The 12,702-nt window shown below is 40.8% G+C and overlaps 1 protein-coding gene across 8 annotated transcripts in view; it reads left to right on the forward strand.

The window, feature by feature from the left end:
• The window catches only part of LOC140196701 (chondroitin sulfate N-acetylgalactosaminyltransferase 1-like), a 197,328-nt gene extending 189,162 nt beyond the window's left edge, over positions 1–8,166 (forward strand). For 7 of the 8 annotated variants that reach the window (XM_072256344.1, XM_072256341.1, XM_072256340.1 and 4 more), the window contains one exon: positions 1,710–7,717. In XM_072256344.1, coding sequence (XP_072112445.1) covers positions 1,710–1,999 — 290 coding nt within the window. In that variant the 3' untranslated portion in view covers positions 2,000–7,717. Of the gene's footprint in view, positions 1–1,709; positions 7,718–7,744 lie in introns of those variants that run through there. The other variant, XR_011885779.1, reaches the window with a different exon arrangement.
• The last annotated feature ends 4,536 nt before the right edge of the window (positions 8,167–12,702 follow it).

Genomic DNA, 12,702 nt, shown 5'->3' on the forward strand with positions numbered 1-12,702 from the left:
ATCCAAAAGAATTTCTAAAGTACTTCACTTCCCCCAGTACTGCACTATCAACCACATGCTGGTGCATGGAAATTAAGAGTGAGCTGACTTTCTAATGCCATGAAATAAATATCGCTCCCTGCCTAGAGAGTGGAACATGCTAACACTGAAGAGTGAGCTTTTTTCGGGTACATGCTCAATGTGCACTTTGAAGTTCCTCCCTGTTAATGTTCATTTAAGAACTTCATTTCTTAGCTAATTCTTGCATAGTGTTAGCGAGGAAGGAAGCATTACAAATATTACATTTTACGAGAGGAAATGGTGTTGTCCTTATAGTTGCATACTAAGAATATGCTCCAAGTCTTGAGTAAATAATAAAAGCTCACATAGATTCCAGACAATTTTGCATGATTAATTGAACCCACTACCCTTGACAGTGACTTGCCATGCTATTTTCTGCACCGATAAATATGAGAGATTGCAGATTCACCAGAAGGATGTCAGTGGCTTAAAGGAGAAGATGGCGGCGCGATGGCAGCGCACGCAGCAACTTCGGTGCTGATGTCTGTTATCTGTCAAGTAGGGGACCATGCACAATTCTGATTTGATGGAGACGGACGTGAGAGTACGGAGGAACGTCTGGAGAAACTTCTGAAATGCCCGCTTCGCTGCCGCTACTACTGTGTGGTAACCGGAATCTCCGGAGCAGAAGGCCCCAAAATCCTCGGCTTTGTGTGTTTCAGTGGCTGGGGCAGGGTCAAAGGCGCTTGGCAGAGGATGGCGCTCAGGAGGCTGTATCGGAGGGGCTGGTCGGAGGATCGAAGTTTTCGGACGGATGGACTCAGTGTCGGCTGTGGTCGGCTGCTTCCAAGGCATCGGCAAGTTGACGGTGCCTGGAGGTTTATGGCAGGGAGTTTCTCCCTTCTGCCGCCTGCTATTGGGGACTAGGGAGTCGATCGACTTGGGGACTTTTGAGACTTTATTTACCGTGCCCATGGTTTGTTCTTCGTCAAATTATGGTATTGCTTTGCACTGCTGTAACTATATGTTATAATTATGTGGTTCTGTCAGTGTTAGTCTTTGGTTTGTCCTGTTTTCTGTGATATCACTCCAGAGAAACATTGTATCATTTCTTAATGCATGTATGCATTTCTAAATGATAATAAAAGAGGACTGAGTGTCCTCATAATCTAATTATGAAAACTATTCGTGTAAACTATCCTTGTTTTCCTTTGATGTCCAATTGTGAATCTTAAAATGAAGATTCATTGGGGTAGTTGCTGAGAAATTATTTATTCTGCTGTAGGAATTCAGAATAAGGGGGCATAGAAAAATAATCTGCAAACAAGCCAATTGGACCAAAGTCTGGAAATATTTCGAAAGATGTTGGCTGAGAGTAATCTGGATCTTTCACCTACTCGTTCCAGGAATGATTAATTGTTTCAAATTTTAAAGTTAGATTTCATTAGGTAAGGGGTCGAGGAGTATGGATTGAATAACTGCATGATTGAATGGATTCAAGCAGTTAAAAAGACTGCAAAGTAAAGATTCCCTGACAATAAATGCAATTCATTTTTATGCATGCATTCCCATTGCACTTTAATGATTCCCTGCTCTAACCCAATACTTGGCTGTATTGTCTGAATTGGGATTCTTGTTAACCATGTGAAGCTTTCTTGCTTTAACTTGATCATGAAATGGTTGAACATCTGAATTATCTGTTCCTCTAGGTGGCTTTGACTTGGACATAAAAGGATGGGGAGGTGAGGATGTTCACCTCTACCGCAAGTACCTCCACAGTGACCTGATAGTGGTTCGAACGCCAGTCCGTGGACTCTTCCACCTCTGGCACGAGAAACAGTGCGTGGATGAGCTGACCCCTGAGCAGTATCGCATGTGCATGCAGTCGAAAGCCATGAACGAGGCCTCGCATGGACAACTGGGAATGCTGGTCTTCCGTCATGAGATCGAAGCACATCTGCGCAAAGAGCGACACAAGGTCAACATGAAAAAAACATAAGGGAAACCTGTGCTGCATCACGTATAGCATCAAAGCACCCGACGCTGGTGATGATGTAGAATGGAAGGAAAGTTCACACCATGTCGTGCAATTCAGACAGAGGGTGCTTCTGGACTCCCCTGTGAAATTGCAATAAATGCTTTGCTGCAGTGTTGGTCAAAACTATTCGGATGGCATTTGCAGATCCAAATATCTAGTCCTTCAAAATTAATGCGAAGTATGAGACAATGAACAGGATGATGGTATTTATGATTATTGACCATGACAACACAACAGTGTTTGGGGGGTGTGGATGAAGGGGAAGGGTTGGTGGACTGTATTCTATACAGAGCTGAAGTCCTCTTTTTTAACGATTTACTGTGAAGAGTGATACAGTATTTTGAGGGCTAATATAGTCACTTAAGACAATCATGAATCACATGAAGGAGGAAGCTAATCTGGTCCAGACTAGCTTAACATGATGTAACTTAATGAATCTACTTGAGTCCATTCAAATAGACTTTTACTAGTTTTAATGTACTACCCACATGTCCCTGAGTTCAATTCACTATCTGTTTTACTTGCCCTAAAACATGTCCTTAAGGTCACTGTTTCATGACTTTTTCAGGCTATAGATTGCTGGTTTCTTGAAAACTTTTGTCTAGGTGTTTGACAATGGGATTCTTGGTTTGTTTCCCTGCATTGCCTTCAGTCATTCACTGCCTCCCTGTGTCACAGGGCCAGAACTGAACATGTTGATCAAGGTGGAGACTGACTAGCACACTCTTAAAAGAAAAGTGTGCATTCATAAAGCACCTTACAATCTCCCTCAAAGTTCTAAATTGCTTCCTGGGCTATGATCTATGTCCAAGTATTTATTTTATATTTGTTAGAAATCATCACAATTTTTGAAGATAAAATTAGCTTTATTTGTAACATGTACATTGAAACATACGGTGAAACACGTTGTTTTGTGTTACATCAAATCTTCAAGGATTTTGCTGGGCAGCCTGCAAGTGTTGCCATGGTAACCCTAACTGTACATCTTTGGAACGTGGGAGGGAAGACCATACAAACTCCTTACAGACAGTGGCAGGAATTCAACCCTGATCCCAGCTGGTGTTGTGTTACTCGCTAAGCTACCAGGAACAAACAGCAAATCTCTCTTGAGAAGTAATGGCTGAGTGAGGGATGCTGGCTTGGCACAGGGGATATTTCTTGGCTTTCCCTTGAGAATTTATACAACTTCCTCCAACTTGTTCGACTGCCCAGTTTGGCGTTATTGTCTGCTGCTGTATGGTGGCTGGAGCCAGGCTACTGAAACCCTGAAATTATCAGAATGGCTGTGGGTGATATTGACGGTAGAGTGCTTGAGACATACTTCTACTGCTTTTTTAAAAATTCTTCATAGGTGCAATATTCTGTACTGTATCATCTATTGCCATTTATCATGTAGGTTTTGGTTGTTTCCTTGGATAATAGGAAAGATTGTTATGATTGGCTCCTTATCAATAGCTGCCACAATATACCAAGTGTAAAGTAGAAAACTAAAGTACAGAGTGTTTTGTTTTGAAACCATCAGAAGTGAGGTCCATACTCCAAGGATCTGGCTGAAAAAATCCACACAGTGAGTCGATTCTCCTTGGAACCGACATATTGGAACAATTTTCATTTCAAATTAACGAGTGGAATTAATGATTCTGCAACCTTTCTCTCAACATTTTATTGCACTGTTTCTTGTTTGCTTTATGACTTCTAGATTGTGTGTGTGTGTGTTTGTGTCTGTGTGTTTAAAACCTTGTTAACAAAACTACAGAGCAAAGAAACCAAGAATAACTTGGTGATTAATGGAGTACATTTTTCCAGGCATCTCAGTGAAGACAGTGTTACTTCCAGTTTGTATCTTTACCATATTTGGAATCATGATCCACACTTTCATAAAAACCTTTGATTGTTATACCTTGGCCATGGTAACAAAACCTGAGATTCAAGTTTTATTACTGGATCCACGCAAATAATTCTGGTGGTGAATTTAGTTTGGATGTTTTGAGCTATTTCCTGTTCATAATATGCACAAGAGGATCGTAACAGACTGTCCCAAAGCATAGCTGTTCTAAGACTGACCAGGACAGTGAAGGGTATCCAGAATATTTTTACAATTAATTCTTGGAGCATGGGTACTGACTATCCATCTGTAGGTACCTTTGAGCTAGCGATGGTGTGTAGCTGACTTGTAAACCAGTACAATCCATTCAGCCAAAGCAGTGAGGATTTCCATGATTTTAACAAAGTGATAATTCATAGATGGTAGAATGTGTCCAAATCAGGATTTTTTCCCATTTGGAGGTAGTGGAGTTACCTTGTCCTTAACTTGCCTTCCAAGATGGTGGGTCAGCCTTTAAACTTTTTTTTTGGTTTTCTAGCTCTTTCCTTTTCTTTATGTGTTTGTAGCTATGGCTGTTAGCATTTGGCTAACAAATATCTTGCAGATGTACAGTATTTTATCACTGATGCTATGGAAAGACCAATGACTAGGAGATGCACAGATTTCAGATTGTCACCTGTCAATCAATCAAAACTCATTCACAACTACGGAAGAAAAATAGGCATGGATTACTACAGCAGTTGGAATTTTCTGGCATTACACTGTGAGACTGACAGCAACCTCAGGTATCAGTAATTTATGGAATTCCACATTTATGGATGCAATCCATGGTCCTCCACTCCTCCATAATGCACTGTTAAATTCACTGCAGGTGCATGCCCAATTACTGGATTGACAAGAACTTCAATATTTTTGCAAACAGCTTTCACTGTAAAATCCCTGAAAATGTTATGTCTTGATGAATGAGATGCAACTGGGTCCCTAATAATGAATTTAAGCCATAACGACATCTAAACACCTCTTGGGCCCTGAAACTCTAATGTTGTATGTGCAGTTTTATTTAATCAAATAAAGTACAGGCGACCCTACATTATGGAGTGCGTGTTTGTGTGTGTGTGTGTTTGGGGAACAGGTGGGAATTGTGTACCTAGGAAACGTCCAAATTGCAATTCTCCATAATGCAAGGCAGTGTCATCTGTGCACATGTTAACAAATGTTAAGTTGGAAGAAAAATAAATTTTGTTTTATTTATTTACATTTTTCTGACAAATTCTCTGAAAACGAGTTTTATTCCACAATGCAGATTTTTGGGTAGTTGTGAATTTTGTAAGGGCAAATTTCCATTTACCCAAATGGCTGTAATGCAGGAATCACCTTTATTTCCAACTCATAAAATGATTTAAGTTACTTTTATGTTTTGAAAATTGTTTACAATATTTAATTGTTAAATTTTTCACTCTCAATAGTTAAAAATTAAGAATATTTTGCTACTTGGCTTGCTGTTTAAGAATTCTTCAGTGTGATTAGCTATTTGGATTGCTTGGTAAGATCAGTGCTACTGGATGCAGGTGATCTACTGTGGTGATACCTGGCATCAGCTAACTTTGGGAAAGGGGTAATCCACATGCTAGACCACTGGAGAACTGTGGGTAGGTTTCTTGAAGGATGATGACAGGTATTGTTGTTGGCTAAATCTAGGCCTTCAGGTTTGAGATTTTCAAGAAGGACAAAGCCTTATGGATTTTATTTCTCTTGGAGCAAATATTTATTGGGACCATAATAACTGATTTTGTACTGATTCTCAGGAGAACAGGGTTGGAAAGGGGAAAGCATAAATTGTTACCAAAGGCTTGTGATTTAATCCTGCTCTTATTAAATCTCATTTGCACTTTACAATTGTACTTTCAATGTTTATGAAAAAAATACAGAGGATTTATTCTTCCAGATGATTATCAAAGTTGGAGATTTTGTAAGGTACGATAGTCATCAGTGGTGATTTCTGAGAAAACCCCTACAGGTGTACAGTATAAGATTTCCATTTGACCTTTTAGTCTCTCATCTCTACCTTGCCTCCTTGATAGGTGAGCAGATTCAAGCATTGACTATACTGTTTCTGATGCATTGTCAGCACTGCCCATGTACTGGTTCCCATTTATCTCAATCGTGAGGAGCTGAGCAGGCTCATAACCTTTTCCTTCAAAGTCAACAGCTCTGTGTTACTGGTGAGGAGGAGAGGGGAAGAGAAGGAACGAAAGCTAAAAACAGAGATATCTTCCTCTCTTTGGTAAGATTGGACTCAGAATAAATTGATTGCCCTAGAGTATTTTTAAAAACATGTTAAATAAGTTTTGTAAATTTCCTTGGGCCAAACATGTTAATAATTAAAATCTATGCAATATTGTACAGTAATGTAATCTGTTGATTTATCAGGTCTGTGGATTGCTGTTCATATTTTTGAAACTGTTTAGTACTTCAATGCTAAGAAGTGTCATGTTTAAGTGAGCTACATTTTAAAAATGTTTGAACATTAAGGCTGGACATTCTTAATTTAATTTAGTTAAAGATGTACCAGATTACACAGTGCTGATCAAACTAGCCACCACACTCATTTCTGGTCCCATGTCTTCTCAAATATCTGGATCCTACATTCCTGTTGTATTACACGCTTGCATTTAGAGATTTATTTGAACCATGGACATGTAGAAAGAACACCTTTCAGCCTATTAACAGTGTAAGATCTATTTAATTCATTCTACTTCTTCTGCCTTCATTAAAATTAGTCCTTAATAACAAGCAAGAGAATTTGATATATACTTAATGAAGCTGCTTTCACTAGGGTGGTGCATTTATTTTCGTGCTCATGACATTAACACAAAACCAAATCTCTTCTCTAGTCTTTTTACCATGACCTTAAATCTGCTTTTTTTTTGTTCAATGGTTCCCATAAATAGAATATTTTTCTCCCCATCATATTAGTCAAAAGATTTCACAATCCACAAAGTTCAGTCATAAAGCTGCATGGTTTCAGTTTACAGTAATTGCTTTTAAGACTCACTCTCAGTGAGCATTTGTCCTCGTCATTGCACTTAGCTCCACAGCAAACTTTTTCATATGTACGTGTTCGCACTTAGTTAACTACCAATGCCCTAACCCCCTTGGAAACTTATTTCCATCACTGTCCATCCTATTCAAAGTCTTCCTACAGAATGCTAACAGCCCAAAAGCTGGTGTAACCAAGAGCCTGGGAATATTCATTTTCATTAACTTTCTATGTAGATTATTTTGCTTATTAAAACCTCTAGGACTCCCTGTAACCTTTGGCACCTATTTCCCAACTCCCAGTCAGCAATGGGGTTGTGCATCTCAGGTTGGAAACCACTGGTCTGTGGCCACAGCATAAACTTTAAGTTAACTCAGTGTGACCCACCCAGAGTGCATTCCAAATGTACAATCCATCATCTGTTGAATGTGCTTTACTGTGATCTTATGTTAATTTCCAGCTGGCTTCTGAACCCCATGACTACATTAGAACTGCCTTGTGACTGAACCACTGCTGGAATGTATTTGTGCCTTAAGAACAGTAGGACTTCTGTGCTCCGCTTCTGAGATCCTCTGTCCCTCACACTAGGACGCTTGTTTCTATACACTGACAAATTCTCCCAATGACTTTCATATGATAGCTACTGTCTGAAATATAAAGAAGCCAATCTCATTGAAGGCTGAAGATATTGACATAATAAGACAGATTTAAGGGATGTCTGCCTGAGGAGCTAAAACGATTTACAACATCATAAAACTTTTGAGTCATCCCACGCTTTTAAAGATGGTCAGAATATAACAGTAAATTTTAATGGTTATAAACTAACTTTTTTTTTTTACAGAGAATATGCACCAGGGTGGAAACCAAGTTTTAAGGAATATTTATAGACATCCCAGCTACACTTCATCGTGCAATGTTTGACACCTAGTGCTTTGAATCTTGGTTCAATATTCGTGGAGCTATAAAACTTAACTCAGCCCTACCAAATTCCATTGGAGAAGGTTTTGCTTGAACACTGTAAAATTACATTTTACTTTCCTGTTCTGCAGATTTCTATTGTATCACATTTCAAAAGGCAATTAATTTATGACATTTTAAGTACTACAGTTACTGAATTTGGATGAGCTAAAATAGTGCTTTTTGGCTTTTGTAAATGCGGAACAGGTTTCACAATAAATGTACAGAACTATTCTTCTCATTGAAGTTGGCTTCCAACTGATGGGAATGGCAGTTAGTTATTTTTAGGAGGAACATTTTAACATACTGTATTTTATAACCCTTCCAGATGTTACAGTAATATTGACCACTAAGATCTGTTTTAAAAACTGATAACGTTGGGATCATAAATCAGGTCCGATGGATGCTGAGATCCACAGATGCAGCCTGAATTGTGGTGTGTTCCTGCTATCTTCTGTTTTTATTTCATCGGCTGTTTATTTTGACTTCAGGTCTACCCATCCATTTTATCGATCTAGGCCGGTACCATTCCTGCTCATAATGACGATAAGGACATGTGCTGGCTGTGTTCTATCTCCGCCATTAGTCTTGACGCAGTTGTGAGCTGCACCATCAGTAATCAATTTACCCCCACAGATTGCTTCTGGTTCCAGCATCCAGCATTTGCAATCTCTTGTCTCCTATAACCATGACCAAATTATGTTGTCTGTGCTGTCTCATTAGTAAATCAGTGCTATCTATTAGTTGGCAGCAAGTGGGAAATGGAGAGATGCAAGCAGCTGCAATGAAGGACTGGAGCTGCATTAATGAAGGCAGTAACACAACAAATGCTACTTAGCCATTTGAGTTACTGCATGCAGTGAGATCTCACGGTAGCAGAAATTGATTGCCCATAATATGAACAGTTTTATTCAATGAATCAGTGAGATATTAGGTATAGCCATTTAATTCCTGGATCATACACATCCCAGCTTTAAAAAAAGTTTTCTCCAAACTGACATGTTCAGTTTAAGCTGGAGTAAATGGATTACTCTATCTGTGCGCTAACATCTGTTCAGATCCTGGATTTAAACAGCAATCCAGGCTGTTTAAATTGCTGCAGTTGTGCATATTTAGGAAATCCCAGAACATGCTGGTCACAAGTACCAGCAAGTTCCAAAATGCATTCTGCCATTAGGCCTAGACAAAAGAACGCACACAAAATGCTAGGGACCTCAGGTAAACAGAGAGCATCTGTGGAGAAGAAGTCAACATTTTCAGCTGAAAACTTCAGGACTAGAGAGGAAGGGGGAAGACACAACAATAAGTTGGTGGGGAGGATAGCCTAGAAGGTGATAGGTGAAGTCAGGTGGGTGAAAGAAGGGAAACGAAGTAAGAAGGTGGGAGACGATAGGTGGAAAAAGCAAAGGGCTGAAGAAGATGGAATCTGATAGAAGAGGAGATTGGACCATAGGAGAAAGAGAAGAGGAGGTACTGGGGGTGATAGGGAGGTAAGGAGAAGTAGTAAGAAGCCAGAGAGGGGCAAGAGGAAGAAGGGGAAAAATATGAAATGTTGCTCCAACTTGAGTGGCTTCATTTTGACAGAAGAGGAGACCATGGACCATCATGTCAATGGGAATAGGAATGGAAGTGGTTGGCCACCAGCCGCCCGATCTACTACATTGGGAGCACTGGATAGAGTAGACGAGCCCAACAGATTCCTAGGTGAAGGTGTCGCCTCACCTGGAAGGACTGTCTGGGGCCCTGAATGGAGATGAGGGAGGAAGTGATTGCGTAGTTGTAGCATTTCTGTTGCTTGGAGGTATGAGTGGCAGGAGGAGATTTGTGGGAAGGAATGAATGGACAAAGGGATCACATAGACAACAATCCCTGCAGAGAGAAGAGCGGGTTGGAAGTAAAGATGTATTTGGTCTTCACGGTCTCATTGAAGATGGCAGATGTTTTGGAGAATGATGTGTTGGATAGGGAGGCTCATGGGGTGGTAGGCAAGGACAAGATGAACTCTACCCTTGTAAAGGTGCAGTTAGATGGGTTGAGCACAGGTGTCTGAGAAATGGAGGTGAAGGTGCAATGGTGGAGGAAGGGAAACCTGTTTCTTTGAAGGAGCACATCTGAGGTCCTGGAGAGGAAAGCAAAGCCTCATGCTGGGAATAGATATGGCAGAGACTAAGAACTGTGTCTTAAGGGATCCTAATGCATTTTTACAGGAGACAGGACGGGAAAAGATATAGTCAAGGTATCATAGTGGAAGCTGGAGGCAAATTGACTAGCTCAGCATTGGTTCATAAAGCAGCAGTAATGCAGTCATCAAAGCAGCACAGAAGGGACTATTCAAGCTGGAAGTCTGTAATTAGTGGAGTTCTGCAGGAAGCTGTGCAGGGAACTATGCTCTTTGTGATGTATACAAATGACCTGGCTGAAAAATGTAGAAGGGTAGGTTAGTAAGTTTGTGGATGATACCAAGATCAGTTGCAGATATGGTCAGAGAAATGGCAGATGGAGTTTAACACACATAAATGTGAGATGCATCTTGGTAATGCAAATGCAAGGAGATAGTACACTGTTACTGGTGATGCTGAGCAGAGAGATCATGGGGTCCAAATTCATAGCTCCTTGAAAATGGCTACACAAGTCAATAGGGTGGTTAAGGCAGCTTATGGAATGCTTGTTTTTATTAGTCAAGGCATTGAATTCAAAAGTCAAGAGGTTATATTGCAACTTTATAGAATTGTGGTTAGGCCACAACTGGAGTATTGCACACAGTTCTGATTGCCCCACTATAGGAAGGGTGTTGAGGCCTCGGAGGGGGTACTGAAGAGGTTTCCCCATAATGTTGCCTGGATTAGAGTGCATGTTTTCTCTGGAGCAGCCAAGGCTGAGGGGAGATCTGACTGAGGTTTACAAGATTATGAGGGGCATAGACAGAGTAGACGAGGGTGGAACTGTCCAATTGCAGAGGGTATGCATTGAACCTATCCCTTCACCGTCAAAGGGGATGCAAGGGGCAAGAGTCATTCTTTTTTAATATACTTAGGACGGTGGATGCCAGGAATGCATTTTCTGATATAGGGGTTTTTAAAGAGACATTTTAGATGGACACATGAATACGAAGAAGATAGAGGGATATAATGAAGATACAGGATTAGAGCTGGTGGCATTAGAGAAGGGGTGGTTTGTGTTTTCGGGAAAGAAGGTTGACAAACTCTACACTAGGTTGGCCATTGCAGGAACAGGTTTCCATTTTGTTGAATGAAGAGTTTCAATGAAGTATTATTTAATTTGCAGTTTTGTTTTTGAATTTGGACTTCATATTGGTGCATGGTTTAGGGTCAAATGTATAAATTTTAAATTAGTGATTTCAAACAACTTTCAATATTCCTCTACCAGATACATTCAATCTCTGACAGTTTGACAGCCAGGTAAGCTAGGAGGCCCACTTGGCAGATGTCAAAAGGAAGGAAATCATTTCAGATCAGGCTAACATTCACAATTGTGCAGGTTTTGCTAATATAGTTTAATTCTCGCATATGTAATTTCCTACGTGCATCACTTATTGTGATGGGAAACAAGGCGTAACATGGTGATGCCAACGATTGTTTGAACAGCAGAAATAATAAAATTCAGTTAGATTAATGGACACGTCACAGAAAAACAATATACTCCATGCCAAACAAGAGAAAAGTTGCAGATTCAGGCAACACACACAAAACTCTGAAGGACAAGGTACCCCATGCAAGGCTTATTGAGAAAGTAAGGAGGCATGGGATCCAAGGGGACATTGCTTTGTGGATCCAGAACTGGCTTGCCCACAGAAGACAAAGAGTAGCTGGAGCCCGGTCATATTCTGCATGGAGGTCGGTGACCAGTGGAGTGCCTCAGGGATCTGTTCTGGGACCACCACTCTTTGTGATTTTTATAAATGACCTGAATGAGGGATTGGAGAGATGGGTTAGTAAATTTGCTGATGACACAAAGGTTGGGGGTGTTGTGGATAGTGTGGAGGGCTGTCAGAGGTTACATCGGGACATTGATAGGATGCAAAACTGGGCTGAGAAGTGGCAGATGGAATTCAATCCAGATAAGTGCGAGGTGGTTCATTTTGGTAGGTCAAATATGATGGCAGAATATAGTATTAATGGTAAGACTCTCAGCAGTGTGGAGGATCAGAGGGATCTTGGGGTCCAAGTCCATAGGACACTCAAAGCTGCTACGAAGGTTGACTCTGTGGTTAACCTGTGATTGAGACATATAAGATTATTAAGGGATTGGACAAGATTGAGGCAGGAAATATGTTCCAGATGCTGGGACAGTCCAGTACCAGAGGGCATGGTTTAAGAATAAGGGGTAGGCCATTTAGGACAGAGTTGAGGAGGAACTTCTTCTCCCAGAGAGTTGTGGAGGTGTGGAATGCACTGCCTCAGAAGGCAGTGGAGGCCAATTCTCTGGATGCTTTCAAGAAGGAGCTGGATAGGTATCCTATGGATAGGGGAATTAAGGGTTATAGGGACAAGGCAGGAACCGGGTATTGATAGTAGATGATCAGCCATGATCTCAGAATAGCAGTGCAGGCTCAAAGGGCCAAATGGTCTACCTCTGCACCTATTGTCTATTGTTAAGAGAGCATATAGTGCATTGGCCTTCATCAATCATGGGACTGAGTTTAGGAGCCGAGAGGTAATGTTGTAGCTATATAGGACCCTGGTCAGACCCCACTTGGAGTACTGCGCTCAGTTCTGGTCACCTCACTACAGGAAGGATGTGGAAACCATAGGAAAGGTGCAGAGGAGATTTACAAGGATGCTGCCTGGATTGGGGAAGATGCCTTATGAGAATAGGTTGACT

Source organism: Mobula birostris, chromosome 4, assembly GCF_030028105.1.
Source record: "Mobula birostris isolate sMobBir1 chromosome 4, sMobBir1.hap1, whole genome shotgun sequence".
In the NCBI taxonomy this organism is placed as follows: Eukaryota; Metazoa; Chordata; class Chondrichthyes; order Myliobatiformes; family Myliobatidae; genus Mobula; species Mobula birostris.